This window comes from Empidonax traillii, unplaced genomic scaffold, assembly GCF_003031625.1.
Source record: "Empidonax traillii isolate 1590-97213 ecotype Southwest subspecies unplaced genomic scaffold, ASM303162v1 scaffold675:size783547, whole genome shotgun sequence".
NCBI classification, from domain to species: domain Eukaryota; kingdom Metazoa; phylum Chordata; class Aves; order Passeriformes; family Tyrannidae; genus Empidonax; species Empidonax traillii.
Genome location: NW_020955868.1, coordinates 469,827 through 493,908, shown reverse-complemented (window position 1 = coordinate 493,908; position 24,082 = coordinate 469,827). Strand labels below are relative to the sequence as shown.

The window sequence follows — 24,082 nt, the reverse complement described above, 5'->3', positions numbered from 1 at the left end:
TCACTGCCCTGCTCCTGCTGGCCACACTGTTCCTGATCCAGGCCAGGATGCCATTGGCCTTCTTGGCCACCTGGGCACACTGCTGGCTCATGTTCAGCCTCCTGTCGATCAGCACCCCCAGGTCCCTTTCTGCCTGGCTGCTCTCCAGCCACTCTGTGCCCAGCCTGTAGCGCTGCAGGGGGTTGTTGTGGCCAAAGTGCAGGACCCGGCACTTGGCCTTGTTGAACCTCATCCCATTGGAATCAGCCCATCTCTCCAGTCTATCCAAATCCCTCTGCAGAGCCCTCCTGCCTTCCAGCTGATCGGCACTCCCTCCCCCAGCTTGGTGTCATCTATTAATTTATTAATGGTACACTCAACCCCCTCATCTAAATCATCAGTAAAGATGTTAAACAGGACTGGTCCCAGCACTGATCCCTGGGGGACACCACTGGTGACCGGCCGCCAGCTGGATGCAGCCCCTTCACCAGCACTCTCTGGGTCCAGCCCTCCAACCAGTTCTTAACCCAGCACAGAGTGCCTCATGCTGAGCAGTATATTAGTTGTGGGGTAGAATTACTTGGGGGCTTGAATTGTTTTATTGGTCCCAAGCAATTTTCAGTTTTCATGGGCTTTTTTGGAATCAAAACATGTTCTTGACAGATCATTTAATAAATTGATACAGTTAAAATTGCGTGTTTTTCCTTTTGGAAAGCATGTGTTCTTCATAAATATGGAAAAAGAATGCACACTCCTCGATTGCTTTCTTTTATTATCAGAATGTGGTGATACTGCAAAAACACTGTATTTACAGTGTAAAATGTAAAGTAGCCTTGGGGAAAAGAAAAAATTCTTACCTGAGTCTTAGAAGTCGCCTTTGCAGCACCAATAGTGTGTTAGAGCTCTCGTCCCTGGCTGTGAATTACATGTCGTAAGTGGTTTGGGATTTCTTTTTGCTTTTTGTCTTTAAGTAGATAAATACAAAGGGAAAGCTGAAGCATATAGTATGAGTATGATCCCTCTCCCGTTGTTCTCAGTGACAAAATCCTTGACCATCTGAAAGGATCCAAACTGTCAAAGAATCCACAGGAGCTTGGTGTATCTTCTGGAGTGATGATGCTAACTAGGCTTCTGTGTTCATCCTTAACTTGCTTGATCATGTAACACTCAGTAAGATACCTTTTGTCTCTGGTGTCCAGCAATGATGGTGATGCATGTTTTGGATGTGCTTATTTAGCTTTGTGGTTTGGAGTTGTGTATTTCTTATATTTACTGTTTCTCACATGGCTTTTGGTAGTATTGGCTCTCTTAACTACTCGTTATTTTTCCATCTGCTGTGGAATTCCCATGGAGTATATTCCCATGCAGGTATATAATGTTGTCTTACAGAACTTTTATATCTTCCAAATCCCAGTGATTCAGACTTCCCTTATGATTTTCTTTATTTTAAATTTAAATTTTATTTTACTAAAACTGAGTTTAACTCTTGCCTTGATCTTTACTTGTTTTTCTAGTCCTGGAGGTCCTAATCTAGTTCGGAATGAAGGTTTCTGAATAGTATTCAGAAAACTATTGATGAATATTATAATTTTGGATACTTAATGCAAGAGGATAGTTTTGTTGAAGTGTCTGGAATCTTTCTAAAATAACTCAGTTAAGTTCATGTCCTTTCATAGTACAGAAGACATGTTTTAAATCCTGTGTTTGTTTTGACCGCAGTAGATTGTTCCTTCTGTATAATCTGGGAATGGTTCTTACTTCATGCATTTACTTGTAAAAATCAGATCATTAATCACTGAAGTAGTTTTAATTGCCTGTGAATATTTGCTTTCCGTGAGGTCTCTTGCCTGGGTTAGGTATGAAAAGAGGGAAAGGATGCTTAAAAGACAAATAACATCCTTCATACTCCTCCTGCACTGGTGTACTCGGAATGGGGGGAGTGCTTGTTAATGAGAGCGGCTTTGAGAAATTCAGTGACCTGGGCTTGGCATTGGTGAGGGCAGTGATATTTTGCCATTAGCTTTGATGGAAGCAGAATTGAAACTCTTTTTTGAGGTTTCAAAAGTAGTTAAATTCAGTGCTGTTATGGGATGGATATTTTACTATCATTCGACTGGCTCCTTCGGTTTCTTACACTTTTGTGTCGAAGTAGTGGTGGTGCTTTGAATTTGTGAATTCAAGGCTTACACTCGGGCTTTGTTTATTCAGAGTAAATGTTTTCCCTATTCAAGTGAAGCCCTTGCCAAAGGTCATCTCTTGGCTGCAGTGCGTAGCAAAATGTCAGTCCTGTGAGAAATTCTTCCGTTTTCTCCTAATATTATATGTACAGTTGGTTTACGTTGCTCAGAAAAATACAACAGTCTCTTCAGTAACTTACTGAAAACAGTGTGTGTTTCCACTGTGCATTCACCAGTTTTATGTGCAAGGAAGTGGCTATTAAAGAACTATGTAAGAAACAATTTGTTCCCTCATTCAGTGTAGGAAGTAAGTTGGCATGGAAAAAAATACTCATTATAATAAATCATGAGGAAGGCTGGCTGCATTTGGCTTGTCCATGGAAATTTTATGTAGTGTGCTTTCTTGTAGCATTTTTAAAAAGTCACTTAAAATGAAGAGCCTGTAGTTTTGGTGATAAGAGGTGACCTTTCATGTTACATGGAATAGTTGATTAATCCAGTGCCCAAACCGTTGTGGACACGGACATAGAAGTAAGACACTTGTTCTGATGTGTAAGATGACACAGTAAAGAAATGGAGATGGCAGATATGGCAAGGGTTGTTTTACTCCTCATCTTTGTATCTTCTTTGTGGCACAAGAGAGAACACCTGTTAATACCCAAATTAAAAAAAAAAAAAAAAAAAAGGCAGTCTGTATGCTTTTTAAATTCAATTTAAGATAAGTTGTAATCAGAGCTGAATTAAAGGATGCTGGTAAAGACCCACAAGTATATCATACTGCCACTCTATCTAAATTTTACCAGATTCTTGCCTTACTTGGGAACAACTGCATTAAAGCCTCCAGATTCACAAGCTCTCCTTGCCAGTAAAGCTTATTCTTAATTCATTACCTGGTATGGAGGATCCCTCTCCTAGGTCCAGTAGTGTACAAAACCATTCAGATCCATAAAAGAATTGGAAATTTCCAAGTGCCTGACTTGCTGGTGCAGTGGTTTAACTCACTGAACACCTCAGTGGCAGATATTAATGCCTTGCCAATGGAAAATATCAGAACCCATGAGAACTGAATCTGTGTGGATATGTATGTGCTCTGTGTCTTCCGGTGAGGCTGTTCACTGAAGAAATCATGTCTGTCTGAATATTTAAAATGTTAATATTTACATTGCAGGAAAAAACACTGGGTGTTTTGTCGTGCATTTTAGCTGTGTATCTTTTTGAGGGGTTTCACTTATTCCCCTCTCACTTTTGGTTGAATTTGGGTATGGGCAGGATGGGATCCTCACGAGGAGTTCATACTCCTGCTTGTGTTTTTTCTTTGGTTTTCAAGAGGACATTTAAATAGAGTGCTAGTTAAATGATCTTGGAAGTCTGGCTTTCCTCACAGATCAGTAAATGGCAGTCAGTCACTTTTTTCCTTTTTTTTTCTCCTTTTTTTTTCCTTTTTTTCCCTTCATAGAAATAGCAAATGGTAATTGTAAAATCGAGGGTCTTAGGAAGAGTGCTAATAACTTCACCATCTTTTACATTGAAACACTAACATTTGCTTAAAATAATCTTTTCTGTATTCTTACCTCAGAAGATAAGATTTTTAGCTGCTTGCTGTGAACCTTGCTTAAATTTTGACCATTATGCACATTCTGTGTAATGTCTGTTTTTCATTGCCGTGTTCCTGAGATTTTTTACTGGAGCAGATTCCTTAGTGTATTACTAACTGAAAAGAGAAGGCAAAAGGGTAACTAAAACATAATGAATTCTTCTGATGACTTATTATCCAGTCATATCTTTCCAATGAAAGTCTTGGACAGTTACTTCACTTTTAAAATAATTTTTTTTTTTTTTAGTAGAAAACTTATCCCATCCTGGGCTTTTTGAACAGTGCTTTCTGTGCACTGTTTCCAGAGGTGGAAAATCTATGTGCATCCTTCAGAGCTCAACACAGAGGTCTTAGCTTCCCTATCAGATAAACCTGTTAAAAGTCCTTCATCTCTCCAACCCAGAAGGGTTCACTGGCTCTTTTTTCATTACTGCTCTATAGTTGGCAGTGGAAAATACCTGCTGTACCTGTAAATCTTACTGTGTTGAAATGAGTTGATGTGCACAGATATAATATATTCAGGTGCCAAAGCACTACTTTGCCATAGGAGTGCTGATTCTCTCTCTTTTCGCTTTTCTCCTGTTAAAACATTTCTGAAAGCTGACAGAGACTCTGTCAAAAGGTTTCAAGGCAAAAGGTATAATTTGTTTGGAGTGTACTGAATAATTATGCAGACAAAAATCGTACAACCACACCGTGAGATTTGCTCAGGAGAAGAGACAGCAGCTTGTTCTGTGTGTGTGTGTGTGTGTGGTAGTGCTTCATTTTCAAAAGGCTTGTGCTGGCAGAAATCTGGTAAACTGATAAAGGTGTTTAGGACATCAATACATTGACTTCAAAGACTGCATGTCAGGCTATTGGCAGAGATCCTGGTCAGTTATTAGTCTCAGAAAGTCGTTTATTGATGCTCAGGGGGAAGGATGTTATGAGGTGGGTTTGTTCCAATGATGGGTGGAAGGCAGGTAAGTGCAGTGCAGCCAGTACATACACACCTCAGTCAGGGAATGAAAACAAAACAGAACCAGGAGAATCATCACAGAAGCTTAGGAACTGAGTAACTTTTATTGTCTGCTTCATTTGAAAGACTTTATCCTGGAGATTTGTCACAGAACCCTGTAAATGGTTATTTCTGTATTCTAGGTCTGTCTACCTGGTCCCAGCATTCCAGATCTCGACATCATAGGACTTCGTGCTCCAGAGATGAAGATCGGAAACCTTCTGAGGTATTTCTGGAATTTGATTTGCATTTTGTTTCATCTGTCAAAGTGTAGGCATCTACATCATCTACATACAGTGTAGACATACACGTTCTGGTAACGGATCCATTTCTTCCCATTTACGTTTTCTTTCCTTTTTGCTACATTTTGGCTGCCACCTGCCCCTCCCTCCCCAAAGATTAGAGAGTTCAGCTGTTGGCACAGCTACTGCCAGCACCAGTTTCTATCTTTGAATTTTGTTGTAGTCTGACACCCTTTCAGCATAGCTGCAGAGTCTTTCTTGTACTATTTTAGGCATTGGGCTTTATTTGTAGCTTGATTTGTGAGCAGTGGAAATTCACATTAGGTGCATTTATTTCATAAGTTGGTATTGGGTTCTTGGTATGTGATTTTTGTTGAAGTGCTTGTCAAACTAGAATCTGCCTCCTGACAGTTCTGTCTCTCTCAATGCTTCGAAGAAATCTTGTCAAGGGAGGTATAAGTCTTTAAACTTTCCAGGATGGATCAGCTGTTAGTAACACACAAATGTGATCCAGTTCTTTGGAAATGTTCTTGCTGAATCTCCCTGTCTTCAGGCAAATACTACACTGCAGCCTTTTTAGAAGCTTAGTTCTAGGAGAGGGAATTCCTCATTTAACTTACTTGCCCAGTACATGTATTTCTTATGTATTAGCGAGTGATGTTGAGGAAAACAGGCTTTATTAATTTCCCTAATGACAGTATACCTCAGTCTCAGAGTTGAGTTTTCACAAGGAGAATCCCACTCATTGTTCAGTGTGAACTACACTTAGTACTGGTGGTTTCCGACTTCTTTTTTGATTGTAGGCCAATAAAGACTTTTTTTTTTCTTTTTTTTTTTTGGTGAATGTAGAGATCCCTGGTGAATTTATTCTTGCTAGAGATAGCCTTGTTTCCCTTAGTTATCTTTTGTGCTATCAAGAAATTAATCTGAGATAATTATGTGTCTTGCTGTTGTTTTTTTGTGTGCTTCTGTTTCCTTCTCTCCCTTGCTTCTCTTGTCAGAGTCTCTGCAGTTTTGTGCTGTTCTCTCACGTTTCTTCAGTCTGGATCAAATTCTCTTGTACTTCCCTTTGACTCAGCCTTTTCTCCTCTCCCTCCCTCCCTGTGCACTGTCCCTGCTCACCACAGCACACTGCTGTGACGAGGAGCACACTGGCAGAAAAAGTGACACTTGTTAAAACTCCCCGGGTGAAATCCTGGGCTCATTGAAATTGGTGGCAGAATTCCCACTGACTTCAGCGTGGCCAGGGTTTCACCCTTTAGCTTTGAAGTGTTCAGTGCTTCCCAGAGCCAGCATTTCTGTAAGCTCAGCTTTGCTCCGGGCACTCTGCATCAGAAGTTAGAGCAGAAAGAACGGTGTCACAGGGCAGCTGGCCTGGGAAGGAATTTCTAGGCTGTCAGGTGCTGCATTAGCTTTGCTTTTGAGGGAGTTTTGTGGCAAATTTATCTAAGAGCTGGAGTTATTTTGGCTCTGAGATTGAGCAAGGTTTGCATCCCATTTTATGTTTTTAGTCTTCTTTTCATTTTACTTTTGATTACTTTAATTCCTATCACTCAGAAGTGTGGAATCCCCTGGCCAGCTGTGCTTGTTTTGGGAGCCCATTTACTTTGTGGCTTACTTTTTATTTCTTGATTGAAGCTTCACAGGACTTGTAATTGGATTGTTTAAAACATTTCATTATATCTCATTACCTACATTCACCCTTCATATAGCAGTATCATTATTTACTTTTTAATGCTGGCAGTTTTTATGAACATGCCAAGACAAATGTTAAGAAAAGTGTCATCATTTTGTGCTGTTTTTATGACAAAACCAGAGTGGAAACAGAAATATAGGGAGACAGAAGGGGGATAGTTATGTCTGTTGGGGTGGAGGAAAGGTTTCAAGATGGTGCAGAGTCATAAGGCAAATCACACTTGAAAATCTGTTCAGAAGTATAATTAGCCATCAGATACACTGTTTGCTTAAAATACTTCCCCAAAATCCTGGGGTTTTCAGGTGTTTGAATAGTGTGTGACAGAAATGGGCTGTCTTGAGGAGGCCTGCCTAGTTAGCTCTCTGTATCCATCTGGTTCCTCCTCAGCCCCATGAAACAGCAGCAGGCTGGAGCTGAGCTAACCGGTGTCATCATTGGTTTGGGGAGGGGAGGGTGGGTCACTCTTCCCCCCACGCAGCCTAATAAGAGAACTTAGGAGCACTGCACTGATAAACCACCTTTTCCTCTATAACTGCAACGTGGGGCTGAGTGGATGTTGACTCTGACCACCGCAAACTGAGAAGTCTGCAGGAAGCTCTTCTTCAGATGTTACCTGTCTTCTTGTTCTGATGGAGCTTATTTTCTGTCACCCGGTTGCTTTTTGACCCTTTCCTTTGAGCGTGGCACCGCGTAGCTACAAATCAGTGGTTGTGGAGGTGAGGAGTGCAGTGCTGGAGCCCTATAGCACCCTTTCCTTTTGGGGAGGGCTGGGGCTGGTGTCAGCAAGTGCAGGCTTGTAGTTGGGATGCCTGTGATAGCAGCACCCTCGGCTTTCTGCAGCGCTGACAGGCCGTGGCCAGTCAGGCTGAAGCTGTCCCAGCAGTGCCACGGCATTCCTGCAGCGGGAGTGAATCCCTTTTTATTTCATTCTGTGGCTTGTTGAACACAGCATGGCTGATTATTCACGGCTGCTGGCCCAAAAGTTGCCAAACATCCTGCTCGCTTTAGAGCTGGATGCCTTTGCCAAGGCAGAGTAAAATTACAGCTATGACAGAGGTGTCTGTAGCTGACAGAATAACAGGCACGTGTGCTGAAGGGGGGGAGCTGCCATCAGAAGTCCAGTTTGGGTCTTATTTCGTCTTTTGGATTGTTTTTTTAAATACTTACACAAAGAGTCATCTCCTTAGAATTTCCTCTCGCAGCTGGTCATGGTGGAAGCACGCCTCGATTTCTGCCATAGGGAATTTCTAGAATGTTTTAGGATTAGTCAGAGCTCCAGTAATTAAAAAAAAAAAACAAACAACAAACCCAAAAAACTTTGGAACAAAATTGGATCTTCCTTCTGCTGCTGTTTCACAACTCAGAGCTCCTGCAGCTTTTATTGCAGCCAAAGCAGAGGTGAAAGTAGGTAACACCTTTTGGCGTTATGTCTCCAGTGCAGGGGGAGTGCCAGGACCTGTAGTGGAGTTAGCTGGAAGTTATCCTGTCGGAATTCATGCCTTCAGCCACCCCCTTCCCTGCCGTGAAGCCAAACTCCTGTCCTGCAGTGGGCTGGGTTAGTGCACTGTTGGTCCAGTGACCTTGTTACCCGCTGTGCTCCATGGTTACCCTGAAGCTGTGAATCGTAGAGTGTAAATATCAAATGTCAGTGTCTCTGTTTTTCTCTCTTGGTCACTCTCTTTGCAGGTGTTCAGAACGGACCTGATCACTGCCATGAAGTTACATGACTCCTTCCAGCTGAACCCTGATGAATACTATGTGCTGGCAGATCCCTGGAGGCAGGAGTGGGAAAAGGGAGTTCAGGTGCCAGTTAGCCCAGGGACCATCCCAGAACCAGTAGCCAGGTATAGTTTGGAGGAATGTGAACAAATACCTAAACCTTTCTGCCAGCAGCTCATGCCCTGCATTGCCTTGACTTCCTGAGCGCCTAGCTAGGAAGGTCTTGGTTCTTGGAGACAAAGAGCAACCTGCCTCAGCTTTTTGAATGGTCAGAGAAGTCAAAAGTCAGAACTGTTCTGCCTGTGTGAAATGTCGGAGGACCGATTTTGGCATTATGTTAGCATGGAGTGTGATGACAGAACCTTAAAAATATCTTCTATTTTTAAACCCAGTTTTCAGCTCACTCATCATTGCTGGAAGAGCTCTTTTGTGGTGCTCTCTGTTCTTAGTTCCAAGCCCATTGCTTTCATGGAACATACGGAAAACCAAGCTTAAGGGCTAGAGAAAATACAGCATTTATTTTGTTTTCCTAGTTTTTTTTTTTTTTTTTTTTTTTTTTTTTTTTTTTTTTTAATTTATTTATTATTTTAATTTTTTTTAAAATTTTTTTTAAATTTCATTTACTAACCTAGGAAATGGATTGTTGTACAACATTTCATCTGTTTTAAGAACCATCCCGGTGTGCATGTAACTAAATAATGTGAGACATTCTAGCTCTTATCCAAGAAACCCTTATTTTCCTTACCTTGTTTGTTACACTTAGATACTGTTTCCTGTTTCAAATGAAATGAGGAGTGGGAGTGTGCTGCGTCCTATTTTATGCTTAATTGGAGTGGAGTTGGAGAATGCAAGAGCACAGATTTTTGCCATTTAATCGTACTAGATCTCTTTGAGGAAGTGCAGGTTGTCCCCTAAGGCATTACCAAATGACCCACCACTTCGTGTTGCAGAGCAGGGGAAAGGAGCGAGGCTGTTTGGAGATTCACTGTAAGCATGTGGTCAGATGGATAATTCAGTTGAATGGTTTTCAGGATGTAGTAAGGATTGTTTGGTTTTTTTTAACTTCTTTCTATCACAGAAATAATGCCAGGATAGGGGTTTGTTTTGAGGTCGGAGTAGCTGCGCTTGTTCCTTCTGTGGTGCTACCGTGATGTTTAGACAGCATGTGCAGGGTGCTGCCCAGAGGTTGTGATTTCCACGTGGAGAGGTAGTCAGGAAGGAATTTATGATATAGAAGATCTGGAGAGCAGTGCCCAGTTGAAAGTACATCTGGGAAGATGCAGTAGTCTGTGACATTTTAATACCGTGTGGTGTGACCAGAAACAGTTCAGGGAGTGCAGTTAGGCTGGCAAGGTCATTCACATTTGTATTTTTTCACAGCACCTCAGAAGCCCCAAATTCATCGTTTGGCTCTTGCTTACCATTTCTGTTCATTGTCTGAAATAAGCTAGAGAGGGAAGTTTTAGTGCTGTGCAGAAGGCTGAAATAGGCAGAGGATTTACTGAGATCATTTATGCAAATACAATAGTGGCAGATAAGGGTCTTCTGCTAGGAGGAGGAGTTAACACATTGGACCTCAGATGGGGGAGATGTCCTGCTTATTGCGGAGCTTAGATTGTTTCCAGCACACAGTTGCAGCCACACAGTGGTACAGTCTCCTCCCCTGTAGCCCTAGCACAACAAAAAAATCACCTCTATAGGTACTGCAGGAGGCAGACATTTGGCAGCATGGCCTGTTGCTCCTGGAGGTACCAGGGTTATGTCATGAGGGGGTTCCATCCAAACTGAATTTCAGTTCATGCTGTTAACTATGAGAAGGTGCAATGTTTTCACTTGAGACAGCTGGAAATACTGCTCTTTTTCTTGAATTGTCTTGTTCTCGGTATTGCAGTTAAACAGGTTGATTTAAAAAAAGACTTAAACCAGAGTTTAACACCTGTATGTATGGCAGCCATCACTGTGTAAATACAGTGTTCCTACTTTAGCTTTGAACAAGTGTGAATTTCAGATAAGAGTAATACTTAGAGTAATACTCTAATACTTAATTTTATTTAGAATGCTGGTAATGAATTGGATTTCTAGACAACTCCTGTTCTTATAATACCACCAATCTGGTTATGGAAGTGCATGGTTTTCTGATCTCAGTGGTGCCAGGTGATTGCTGGGATGGTTCGATAGCTGCTCTGATGGTTGTTAGTCACTTAGGCTGAGGCATTTTGAATGCTCTGGAAACAAGCCTCTCAGCAACCCAGCACACCTCATGTCTGCTTGTCTGTCTGTTCCAGGATTGTGTCCGAGACAAAAGCCGTCACCTTTACTCGTCCCAGGAAGTACATCGTTTCCTCGGGCTCGGAGCCTCCAGAGCTGGGCTATGTTGACATTCGAACCTTGGCGGACAGCACGTGTCGCTACGATCTCAATGACGTGGATGTAGCGTGGTTGCAACTTGCCAATGAAGAATTCAGAGAAATGGGTGAGCAGCGAATGTTTTGTTGCCTTCTTTTTGCTTTTGAGGATGGTGTTGATAACATGCTGACATTTTGGTTGTTGCTAGCTCATGTTTATGCTAAGTCAAGGACTTTTTTCTTGTCTCGTGCTCTGCCAGTGAGGAGGTTTGCAAAAGAAACTGTGAGGGAGTAACTCTGAAACAGGTGACTCAAACTGACCAAAGGGATATTCCACACCACAGAACATCACGCCCAGTGTATAAACTGGGGGGAGTTGCCCAGAAGGGGGTAGTGATTTAAGTCTGTGGAAATTCTTGTGCTAAACCAACCTTGCAAAAGGAAGGTGATTCTTTGCAGTAGCAGAACTTGCTTGGTTTCACAGGTGTTTGCGTGGCACGATTTTGTGGGAGAGGTTTGTGTAGCAGCAATTTGGAAGCATTACAAAGCCAGCTCCTTGTCACAGGAAGCGGGAGATAGAAGCCAGAAGCACTGTGCTCTTTTTTGATAACTTTTCTTCCAATTTCTGTGATAAATATTTTTCCAGGTCTATAGTAGTCGTTTAATATAATGAATGATAGACTACTGTCATGATTAATTTTCTGATGGATTCTGTTGGAAAAGAGCAAATCCCAGATTTGATGTTGCATTTCTTCCAGCTGTGGTTTTCACGGTGATAAACCAACAGCTGATGTTAGAAACTGCAAGTTTGTGCCAAGTATCGCAGCAGATTTTGGTATTGTTTTCCTTTCCCTGCCCCATCACTTTCGGTTCAGAAAACTTTTAAACAAAGAGACAACATCTGGGTGGCAAAATTGGAGCAAAAACCATAGATGGTGCTGTCCCAGAAGGAAACATGAGAACCAAACCAGGAAGCCAAAATCAGTTCATGGAAGGTTTTGTCAGAATTCTGAAAGATTTGGATACTCCACTTTTGTTACTTTAATACAGTTAAAAACCTTTTTTTTTTTTTATAGTTTCCCTGATCTATACTGGAATAGGCATGATTTTCTAGGAATGAAAGGTGTACATGTGGGGTGTTGGCTGTATCTCCTCAGCTGCTAAAAAAGAAGGTGGAGTTGTGCGTGGCCATGGTTATCACCGTTAATAAACAACTCTCGTCTTCCAGGGATGCCTGAGCTGGATGAGTACATGATGGAAAGGGTGATGGAGGAGTTCGAACAACGCTGCTACGACAACATGAATCATGCTATCGAGACGGAAGAAGGACTCGGGATTGAATATGACGAAGATGTTGTCTGTGACGTCTGTCAGTCTCCAGATGGGGAAGATGGCAATGAAATGGTGTTCTGTGACAAGTGCAATATTTGTGTGCACCAGGTATGGCAGGCCAAGCACAGCAGGGGGGTGTAGATGGTGACAGAAACCTTTTCAAACCACTGAGGATAACAGGTTGGATTTTTTTTTTACCAGTGACAGACATCAGTCTGTTAAGTTGTTGCAGGGTTCGCCATTGAGCAATGGGATGAATTCAGAAATTATGTAATTAAGAAAGAGTAATTCTAGAAATGCCATGCTCAGAAGGTTAAAAGTGGTATTGTGTATGTGTGGAGGAAGCTGTAAGGTGAGGAATTGCCCTCCCCAAGACATACACTGTGCATTATTGTACATTCTCACGTGGTCACGTCTTTTCCTGTATTTTCCTCTCCTTGTGCAGTTCTGGGGCTAACACACCGTTAGGATCAGCAGCTTAGGCTCAGCAGGGAGGGTAAAAAAGGCAGTCAGTAGGGACACAAGTAGGATTTATTACAGATCATTTAATGGAGGTTTATATTTAATAGATAATTTAATAGAGATATTCTCTATTAAATCACAGATAATTTAATAGAGAACCTAGTGAGCCAATCTAAAGAAGCACCACTATGTGACGCCTTTTTGTGGCAGTTTTCTTACGTGAAAGAAGAGAGACAGTTTTAGCATATCTGTTTCCATGGATGCTTCTTACTGTGGCAGATACCTTCCTATCAGCCTGTCCTTCCTTCCCAGCTTTAACAAACTTGTGTTGTCATTCTGTGTTCGGAAAACTATTGTCTGGTGAGCAGGAAACACGTTTTCTTGCATGTTCATTACTTAAATGCATTTGTACTAATGATAAAGGAGGCTACGTTTAAACAGCTAAGAAATGCCAGTAATGAACGTTTTTTCCTTTCTTGTGTTTTTTTTCCTCTTTGCTGTATGTGGGAATGCAGGCATGTTACGGGATCCTGAAGGTGCCAGAGGGTAGCTGGCTGTGCAGGACCTGCGCTCTGGGCGTTCAGCCCAAGTGCCTCCTGTGTCCCAAGAAGGGCGGTGCCATGAAGCCAACCCGGAGTGGCACCAAGTGGGTGCACGTTAGCTGTGCCCTGTGGATTCCAGAGGTACGTGCTGATCCTCTGGGAGTTTTGCTTCAGTGTGTGTAGTGCAGATTTAGCGGGAAGGCAGTATAAAAGAATTTTGGTTAAATGTAGAGTCTGGCGGGATGATGCGTCATCAGTAAAGAAAGTCATTGCGTATCCCGTGTCAGCCAAAATTAGGCTTTGGGAAATGAGGCCTTTTCTGCTGGCAAAACTCATTTGACAAGGACACAAGGTATGGTTTCATTTTGTAAGTGGAACTGTGAAAGTGAATCAGGAAGGTTTGGATGGGACAGTGAAAATTCCTGCAGGTTCTCATAATCACAGTATTCATCTTGTATGATAATCCTAAATTGATGGGCTTCACCTTGAAACTCGTTTGCTCATGAAGTGAGAAAAGGGTTTTTTTTCAAAAAAAGAATTTTAGTTCCTTATAAACTGAGGGATTTGGAACACACTAAGTTTGCATATGCACACAGTGAATTTGATTTCTTTGATAAAATTGTTTCTCCTTCCAGTTAACAGTGTCATAGTCACTGGTTTTTAACCTTTTTTTCTCTCAGGTGAGCATTGGAAGCCCAGAAAAAATGGAGCCCATCACAAAAGTTTCACACATTCCCAGCAGTAGATGGGCACTGGTGTGCAGCCTTTGTAATGAAAAAGTTGGAGCTTCTATACAGGTAATTTAATCATACAAATATCTTGTGGGGTTTTTCTGAGTTTTTAGTAATAATGAAATGTGTTCCTGGTTGTCACCGTGGACTTCAGTGCACAAAAAGGGCTTTGAGTGTTAGTGTGCTTTTACTTTCTAGTAGAGTTTAATAATAATAGCCAGGCCATCCCAGGAGAGTTCCTAATTTGTTGATAGGCTGATATTTTCATTACTACACTGAAATAAAACTTAAATGTTGTTCAGGACAAAAAAATATATTTCTGTGATATACCACATGCGAAAATGCAGCTTGAATACTAAAACCTATCTGCTAGTCCCTATTTGAGTGACTTCTAAACTGTTTATTACCAACAACTCACATTCATGGCACAGTGCCTGTTTCTCTCGTGGCCTGCTTTTTGAATTCTCTCTGCTGTTTCAGTTGGATTTGGGTTCAGCTTTTTTGACCAAAACCTGTGAATTGTTGCTGTTAAATAACTGAACTGATCTGTACCAGAGCATTTCAGATGGGCAGTGTCATTTCATGTGCATAGTTGCACTGGGTTGTTGCCATTAAAGCACCTGCAGATCCTTTACAATGGAAGATCACTCAGAAATGGTAAATAATCCTTTTAAGAACAATTTTAAAACCTAGAAGGATTGAGAAAACACATTTCCAAGTCTCAGATTTTTGAAAGAGAGAGTATTTGGTTTCCTGAGACACTAGACAAAACTTTGATCTCCTTTATTTGAGAACAAATGATGAGGGAGTGTAGGGACAGGTGACCCTTTGAAAAGGCAGTGTTATGATTGTGTAGAAGACGACAGTAAGATGTAGCTTTATTGTGGTGACGCTCTTCACCCTCTCCAGCACTTCAGCAAAATGATCCTTAGGAAGCTCCCTGAGACAGAGAGGTTGATAGTACAATCTCATAAGGAGGCTGAAGTAGAACCCTTTCTTTTTGGGGTCTAGCCTGACGTTACGGGATCCATGGTGGCCAGACCAGCATTAAGGCACCCAAATTGCTCAAATCCCACACTACTTTGAAATCAGTTTATATCCATTTCCCTTTTTCCCCCCTGCTCCAAGTCATTTGATGAGGTTGCCAGAAAGAGCTGTAGACCAGCAATGCAGCAGTAGTTCCAGTGAAACCTGTGCATCTGCTTCCACGTAAGGCATGTCTGAAATAAGAAACCTTAACTGGAGAAAATCAATCTGTCCACAGCATATAAATTTGCAGTCGTGGTACCTCCTTGCAGAGCCCGTCCCCTTCCTCTTGGCCACTGTTACGTAGTTGAAACTGTTCTGTCCTGTTCTCCAGACCAGGTTCTGAGATGTGCACAACAATGAGGAAAGCTACGAAAGTGTGTGTCAGGCTGGGCAGATAGCTCCTGCCATAAGCTGGGAAAAAAACAAGACTGCATATCCTCTCAGGTCCGGCAGATTTCTTTCTGATGAGTTAGGTTTTCCCCTCTTCTCCAAATTAAAACCTGGGCTGCAATAAGAGCTAATTTTGGCTGAAGTACTCCTCTGTACTGCTTGGTGTTCCATTTGGGATGTTTCTGCACTATTTAGTTAGTAGGAGAGTAAAGGTCAGAAGGTGCTTTGGTATTTTTTAATTCCTTTTATATGCTGATTTTATTAAAGACTGTTCATTTGAAAGTTGTGCAGTTTAAGCCCTGCTGTACCTTTATAAGCCATCTGGCTGCTGAATCAACCTGAGCAGGAAAACCCAGAGGAGAGAGAAATTTGGCTTCTTTACAAAGTGCTGTGTAAACATCCTAGTGCAGTGTGTTGCTCTTTCAGGGTCGATGGCTTGGGTTAAGCATAGTTTTGTTCCCTAGTTAGGAGCACTAATAATCATGTCTACTTTAAATCCTCTTCACTGGAGGCAGAGGTGTAAGCAGATACGAACATGTATGTGTGTGTATACTTATATATATATATTTAAACCTTTCAGTTGGTGGCTGGCCATAGCTATGACAGCATTTTGCAAAAGGAAGTTAGGTATGATAGAGGTGAAGTGCCAAATCAGCTGAACTAGTGCCCATCACTCCATGATGGCTGGATTCACTGGGAGGCAAGAAAAATGAAAAAAAATTTAATTTCCTGTTCTCCTCCTCATAAGAGCAGAAAAAAAAAAAAAAGCCTCTCAGTTGAGGCGTTTTGTGTAGCAAAAGGTGCTAGGAAGGACTTTTAATTAAAGTCTCAGACTGGCCTGGTGCCACCAAGATGTTTTTCCCCCTCGTACTGGCACAGTCCAAGGGGGGAACACTTTCCCTTGGGTAGCGCTGCCGGACACGAGTGGCTCCGGTGTCAGTAGGAACGCTCCTTTTGTGGCTTTGCTGCTTATGGAATAGCAGGATGGGGCTGTGAGAGGTTAACCACTCCTGTCCCTCTGGGCCACTTGATCCTTTCCTGACCTGAAAGCACTAAGTCATAAACCTAATTAAAAAGGAACAAGAAAATGTGTGCAGCTTAGAAGCAGAACATGGTAACAGCGTTCTTCTTCCAAAGCTGCTTGAATAGTTTTAGGCAGTGTGGCTTCTTAACTTTATATTTATTTGGTTTTCTTTAATCTAATTTCTGTAGTGTTCAGTGAAGAACTGCAGAACAGCCTTTCACGTCACCTGTGCATTTGACCGTGGCTTGGAGATGAAGACCATACTGGCAGAGAACGACGAAGTGAAGTTCAAGTCGTACTGTCCCAAACACAGCTCCACCAAGAAAGCTGATGAGGAGATTTCAGATAAAAGCCCAGCTCAGGAGAAGGGGATTCAGGACAGCTCTCTTCCTGCCTGCATTGACCCTTTCCACAGCATGGATCAAAACCAGGAGGAGGCCCACAGAGTCAGCCTACGCAAGCAAAAGCTTCAGCAGCTGGAGGATGAGTTCTATACGTTTGTTGAGTCCTTGGAAGTGGCTAAAGTGCTGCTGCTGCCTGAGGAGCCGGTGGAATTCCTTTACCAGTACTGGAAGCTGAAGAGAAAAGCCAACTTCAATAAGCCTTTGATTACCCCAAAGAAGGATGAAGAGGACAATCTGGCTAAACGGGAACAGGACGTTCTGTTCCGAAGGCTGCAGCTCTTCACACACCTCCGCCAGGACCTGGAGCGGGTAAGACGCACCATCATCACCCGTGCCAGCAGCTGGAGTTGGCTAAGATGCCAAATTACTCTCCTGGTGCTGACCTGTGTGTGCAGGCACCACATGCTGCATCTTAACTCAGAGCTGCCTTGTCAGAAAATACCATTAACACTGAATTTCTCCAGAGCACAGCAGGTACCCTTTGCACACCAAGAGTCAGGGGACAGCAGGTCTTGGCTTGTAGTATTCAATCTCCTACAGGTAGACTGTTGTATTTTGGGGTGTTTTTTTTAGTGATTTGTTACTGATTTTTTTTTTTTTTTAGTGCTTTTTGATTGATTAACACTGATGGCTGTGGACTGTACTGCAGTCTCAGCTGTAGCCTTCTTTGCCTTTAAGGGCTTTCCACGTTCCTTTCAGCTGGTACACAAGAAGGAAAAGATTACTGATTTGCAGCAGATCTGGTTTTCATTGGCACGGCAGAGTAGGACGACTTTTCCCTGGACAATCTGTGTAGTAAGTTTGGGAGGCAAATGATGTTCGAGTCATTTAGGTTTTGAATATTTAAAGAACAGTTCAGTAGGATCAGTTAGGTGTTTTAAGTATATCTGGTCCTGTAATGACCCAAATTCCTTCCTTTTCTGGTAAACTAGAAGAATTTAAGAGCTGTTCTAGAGGAGGCAGAAAAAGTACTGAAATTAGTTTTTCACATCCCTACAGCATGAGTCGTAGTCAGTAACCTGTAGGAGAACGAGAGCGTTTCTTCCAGAATACTGTCTAATCTTTTCATCAAGACAGCAGGTGCTTATGAATCTACTGCATCTTTTGTAAAGAATCCTGATGACTTACTCTTGTAATTGCTGCAGTTCTTCTTCTGAGTGTTTTCTACTTTCAACTCCAGCTTATGGCCCTTCTCTAGCTTGATAAGATCTCAGCTGTTACCTGGGATCTTTTGTTCCTGCTCCACGTGCACAAGATTTCTTTTCATCCTCTCTTTGATCTGCTAAATAATTAGAGTTTGTAACTGTGTTCTCTGGATCTTAAATTATTCTGTATGTATCCTTTCCGTTTCTACACATGATATCAAAACAAGATACATGAGTTTTGTAATATTTTTAGTATTTTACTACTCTGTGTTTCCACTGATTGTACATCCAAGATAATTTGGATTTTTTAAAAAGGGACTTTTGCAAAAACAGTAACACTTTTTACATTTCTCAAGATCAGCCTGCAAGGTTCACAGGGCACCACTGTGTATGAGCCTGAACTGAGTGAGGAGCCTTGGAATCATCCATCTGTGCTACCCAGTGATTCCCTCATCTAGGAAGTATTTCATATTTGACTACGTTTAAGGATTTCCAACATTTGTTAAGTTTCATGTGTGTGTGATTTAGGTGTTCACAGAAGTTACTTCTGTGCTGCTGCCCTCCAAATCTGATAGAATATTCTCTCAGTTAAATGGCATTTACAACTCTTTCCAAAGAAATTTGTTGAAGGTGGTTAAATTTAAGTACATTACTAACTTGTTTATGTATAGTACTTCAACGGAATGAATTCAAAGCACAGATAGACATCATCGTAGAAACACAATGCCTGTAAAACTCGACTTGCTGTGTTCCAGGTGCGTAACCTCACTTACATGGTGACCCGGAGGGAAAAGATCAAGAGGTCTGTTTGCAAAGTTCAAGAACAGATATTTAATAGCTACGCCAAGCAGTTGGAACAAGGAAGAGTTTCAGGTATGCCTCAGTGTTCCTTTCCTCACGTAAGAGCACAGGCACAAGGTTTGGTTACAGGCTGATGGCTGATTGTGAAGGACAAACATTTGTTCTCATTAAAAGGTGCTGGAGTTCACCGTGCATCGGGAGAAGGAATGAGAATGCGTGTAGGTGGAATGGTGGGCACATTGTTGCAGGAACTGCTGTGTCTGTCATATCCAGGGGGCACTGCCTGGCTTGCTGCTTCTGCTCCTTGCTGGTGTGATGCTTTAATGACTCCTTATGACAGACAGGGAGACCACGACTCACATTCAGGGGCCATATGGCACCTTGCAAGGCTGTGGTTTGTTAGCGCTGCTGCATTAGCATTTAGCATGTGCTGCTCTGCAGCGTCCATGGCAGTTTAAAGACATGAAAAGGCAAGCACTCTGTTTTTCTAAAGCCATGGTTTCTTTCTGCCTAATCTCATTGACAGCCTTTTCTCAGAAATTAACTGCAGTGACTGGATTATCCCCTAAGTATTCGGTATTATCGTAATAAAGGATATTTTAGATGGAATCAGTGAGATCCACTTGCTGGTTCCTTTTTGCCTCCCTGTCTGAGAAGTATCTCTGTCTTAGTGGACAGAGTAACACTAGGACTTGTATTTGCTACAAGTGTAATAAGGTGCAGCCTGGCTACAGGAAAATAAGCTACACCAGCAGGATGTGGTGAAACCACAACATACCTATGGAACTGTGGTGTAAAGGTGCAGGACAGGCAACTAAATACCCATTTCTGATATGGACGTCAGGCATGAGGAACTGCTGTTCAAAACTGCTGTTTACACAGATATGGAATTGCATGACTTGAACTTAATTTGTTTGCATTCAGGTGTGCCTGCCTCATTCTCTGCAGTGGAAAGCACAGTGTTGTTCAACAGTCCATCCTTGGGCCCCAACGCCCCTAAGATCGAGGATCTGAAGTGGCATTCTGCGTTCTTCAGGAAACAGATGGGCACGTCTCTAACCCGCTCCTTGAAAAAATCGCACAAGAGAGACAGGCCTGGGAATGACACCAAACCCCTGCTGAGGCAGCCCGGCCCGAGGGAAGGCGGCGCTGCCTCGGGAAGCTTTTTAAATTTTGACAAGGCCTTTGCGGAAACACGGATTGTGTCAGCACAGCAGAAAAATGATATAGTTATACCAGACCACAGGAAGAGGAGAGACAGTCGCTCACAGTGCGAGGTGGGCAAGGCAGAACTAAAGGAAAAGACTTCGAAACACAACCAACCGCTGAGACCCACAGAACTCTCTCAGAGGCAATCAGAAAACAAAAGGGCTGTGAACCACTCCAGTGGTAGGTCAGCACCTGGCACTCGGAGGGATATAGTGCCTAAATGCAACGGGGGTCTCATCAAAGTAAACTCTAATCAGAGAGTAGTTAAAGTGCCTACGACGCCCACGAGCCCAGTGAAAAACTGGGGTGGATTCCGAATTCCAAAGAAGGGAGGGAGGCAACAGCAGGGCGAGAACCTGGAGGAGTCCTGCTGCCAGAACTCCAGCTACCCCTACATGGGCATGGGCAGAGTTCCGCCGAAGGACAGGACAAAGAGCAAGTTAAAGCCTGACAGTGAGAATGATGGATACGTCCCTGATGCTGAAATGAGCGACTCGGAGACCGAAGTGGTTGAAAAAAAGTGCAGGCAGCAGAGGCTCAGTCCAAACAGCACTATCAGCAGGAGGACGGACATTATTCGGAGAAGCATTCTGGCATCCTGACCTGGACGCAGGGACATGGTGTCAGCAGAGTCACTGCCTACAAGCCAACTCAATGTTTATTCGTTGGTGCGAGAGAGGAGCGTTCTTAGACGTGGCTACAGACTGACAGTAACCCGTTCTTTCTGAGTTGTTGAAATATGTTTACATGCACTTAAAGCTGTTTTAAGCTTTTTGGTTTTTGCTCTGCTCCATCCCCCCACTCCCTCACCTCCATTTCTCTCAATGAAATGAAGTTTGAGTCTCTTTTATTTGCAGCTTTCCTAAGAAAGAAATGTCATCGCTACTAAAATAGGATTTGGGATGAACAGTGAAGTAACTCACAAAAATCTTTTAGAAGGGGCTAGGGTGGGGAGGAGGAATCAGGCTGCATTCATCCCTTTTAGCTGAAAGGCACTGAAAATTTTACTTCCTTCCCCTACCTTCTGGAAAAGCACAAGTTCTTAATTTAACTCATGTATTGAATGGAAGATGATTGTTAGACCATACTGCACTGCGCTGCAAAATCCCATTACAAATGGTCACCGTCCTTGGATGGGGGCAGCTCTTTCTCCTCTCTTTGCAGAGCGTGTCTGTTGCGTTCAGATCGAGCAGGGGTGCAGCTCAAACCCCTCTGTGTGCTCCGGAGTTTCCACGTCCATGATGACCAGGCGTAGCCGTGATGTTGTACCGGGGAAGGAGGAAGGGATGGGGCAGGGCTGAAAAGACTCAGACCAAGCACAGAGGATGCTCCCAGTTGGCTCAGTTCTGAGCAAAGGGCAGGTTTGTGGGTTCCAGCACCCCGTGAAATAATCCATCAGTGTTTGTTAGTCACCGTCCTCTGGGCTTGTGATGACCATTCAGGAGAGAAGTTTTCTAAAGCACTAGTCAGTAGGATTTCCCAAAGGCCACCACAAATGCACTAATGGTATGTACTGGGAAAGCCAGGCTTATGACACTGAAAAGATTGCTTTAAATGGACGTGAATATATATTTTTAAACAGAATAAAATGCAAAGGCAATAAGTTGTGATTAGCTCTTTACAGTCAAATGAAGAAAAATTATTTCATTCTATTCTGGACTAGATTTGATGGAAGAGGGAACTCATATTCTGATTGTGTACTTTTTTAATAATTGCAAATGGCAATAATTATTAAGCTGTCAGCAATAATATAAACAGGTTCTGAAGACACCATTTTGTACCAAGGAGAGCGCACACAGCACAGGGGACCGTTAAGGGCCTGCAGATTTTGGAATTCTGCATAGATGTAAGACAGGTATGTACTGTTGAAAAACTTTTAGCAGCAATGAAAGGCATAAAGAACCTCCTTCTCCCCTTTCCTACTCCGAGCCTGCCGTTACAGTGTCCACTCACTTCGGAATGTCAGCCCCTTGCCTCCTGTGCAGGGAACACTTGACAACACAGAATTCCTCTGCCGTAACTGAGTCTTCCAGAGGGTTCAATCAGAAAATAAAAAAGGCTTATTAACACCCTTTCTATGCAAGTTATCATTGTCAAGTAAATATTCCACCAGAATGCATCTCTATTACTGTTTAAAACTCAGAAGTCTTAACCTTTTGAGGAAGGGGAATTTTATGTACTTCTGAATTCCTGTTGCTGGTCCCAAGCTGTCAGACCAATCGCATGATTTACAGAGGTGAAAGTCAGGCAGGGCACTGGTGTCTGAGGTTACATAATCACTCTTGGGATGTGTTCAAAGTACAAACAGCAGACAAGAGGTAAAAGCAGGTAAGTTCTGCTCACCATCCAGCAATGTTCTCGGGACAGGCACTGATATTTTCTGTAAGAAAGCAGCTTATAATCACATGAGAATTGTCAAGCCATAGACGGAGTAACCTAAATTTGGATTCTGAGTAAACCTTTAACCTCACGCCAGTTGGACAGAGGTACCTTGTTAATTTGCACTATTATGAATGCTAATGTTGTGCAGAATTAATGCCTTACCTGTTTTGTCCCCTGACATTTAAGGTGAAAAGCTTTGTAATGTTTCCAGTTGAGTTGAACCAAAACCGAACAGGCTGTGAGCCAGCTGTGGTACGACCATCTCCATAGGTTAGTTTTGTCTCCATACTCAGCTCCCAGCAGAAGGTGTTGTAAGTACAGCAGTGACAGTACAAACCCACCCCTGTGTTTTATTGGGATTTGCTGGATTTCTGTCTTTAAGCGTTCCCTTTCCTTGTGCGGACTGACCAAGAGATCTTTGATATGATCAGTGTGTTCTGTCAAACAGTAGGCTTAGTAGAATGTCTGTAAAGTTGCCTGGAATGCCATTTGTTAGGTTATAAGCCCAGACAAATGTAAATGAAGGGTTCTGCGTGTTGTGTATAAATGCTAATTTCAGAAATCTAAGAAAATGGTCATTACATTTGAAAAACTTGTACAGAAGATTTTTCACTATGTGCCTAGCTTGGGTGTCCATTCAGCTGAAATTAATTTAAAAAAAGGTGCATGAAGAGATACAGATAGAAATAAAAAGTATATGTAGAGATGACTATTTTATATGACATGGCCCGATCCTGTATTTATTTTCTCCCTTTTTTGAAGTATTTCTAAAGACCTAGTTGAAGACAGCTGTATTTTTTGTTAAAATATTTGGTAGAATTGTGCCTTTTGTCTGTATGTGAATAAATGCTGTACATTTTTGCAATATCCTTGCCAGCAGTGTTTTAGACTTCACAGTATTTTCGTTTGGGTTCTGGCAGAAACATTTCACTGCAGTGATGTGAACAACTTGCATGGTTAAAACAAGCACCTAATTTGGATTAGTACAGATATCACAGCGCACACTGCAGTTGCAAGATTTTTTAATTTTTTTTTTCTTAGTACTACTTCTTACTGACAGCTGTGCCCATCCCGTCAACAGAACACTGTGGTTTTTCCCTTTAGATCCTTCAAGAGATGTTGCTTACCTCAAAACGTGATGTCCTTCCAAAGCCCATAATCTCCATTCATGTTCCACTGGAAGAGGCACACCAGGTTTCGTACCTGTGGATTTTCAGGATAATTAGGCTGAATGTTCATTTCACGTTCTGAGCTGCCTGGAGTCAAGCAGTGCTGGGAGAACATTTGCTGCTATAGCAGGATCTCTACAAGGTGAGGATTCCTCTAAACTCAAGATGCAGAAATGTGTGACCACATTCCTGCTCGTGGTTCAGCCAAATGCATTTGGTCTGTTTTTTTAGCTGCTCAGAGGCAGACAGGAGGGAGACCTTTTCCTTTCCTGTGTCATGTGCTGTAATTGCTCTCCTGCCCCTTAACTTCACTGTTAGGTGCTCGTGTCATCCCTGCAGTTTCTGTTCTGGCAAACAGCCAGAGCCCAAAGGAAAATGAACGTACCCATAATTAATGAGGAACCACACAGGTGCCCTTCTGTGCCCTGAAGGACAAATACACAAATACTTAGACTTGCCTGCTGCTTCCAGCCAGCCTTCAGAGCCAGAGCCTGTCTTTGAGGAGTGAAGGGGATTAATAGCTCACACACAATCTTCCAGGTGGTCGGTCATCATCTCAGCTGTGCATTATGGAAATGAAAATAAGGTGCTTGGTACTTGCCTCCCTCTGTATCGTACACATGGCTGACTGATGAAACTCTGACCCCAGCAGAATTCTGGAGTTTTTGGACAGTGTATCCATGTTGCTTTGAAGAATCTTCAACATCTTTATA

At 42.5% G+C, this 24,082-nt stretch overlaps 1 protein-coding gene across 4 annotated transcripts in view; it reads left to right on the top strand.

The window, feature by feature from the left end:
* Nucleotides 1–23,202, top strand: part of JADE1 (jade family PHD finger 1) — a 47,412-nt gene extending 24,210 nt beyond the window's left edge. For all 4 annotated transcript variants that reach the window (XM_027899537.1, XM_027899541.1, XM_027899539.1 and 1 more), the window contains exons 3-11: nucleotides 4,891–4,973; nucleotides 8,372–8,529; nucleotides 10,690–10,877; nucleotides 11,978–12,189; nucleotides 13,059–13,226; nucleotides 13,766–13,882; nucleotides 16,448–16,972; nucleotides 18,564–18,681; nucleotides 19,534–23,202. In XM_027899537.1, the coding sequence (XP_027755338.1) occupies nucleotides 4,891–4,973; nucleotides 8,372–8,529; nucleotides 10,690–10,877; nucleotides 11,978–12,189; nucleotides 13,059–13,226; nucleotides 13,766–13,882; nucleotides 16,448–16,972; nucleotides 18,564–18,681; nucleotides 19,534–20,420 (2,456 nt within the window). In that variant the 3' untranslated portion in view covers nucleotides 20,421–23,202. The remainder of the gene's footprint in view (nucleotides 1–4,890; nucleotides 4,974–8,371; nucleotides 8,530–10,689; nucleotides 10,878–11,977; nucleotides 12,190–13,058; nucleotides 13,227–13,765; nucleotides 13,883–16,447; nucleotides 16,973–18,563; nucleotides 18,682–19,533) is intronic.
* Nucleotides 23,203–24,082: the final 880 nt, after the last annotated feature.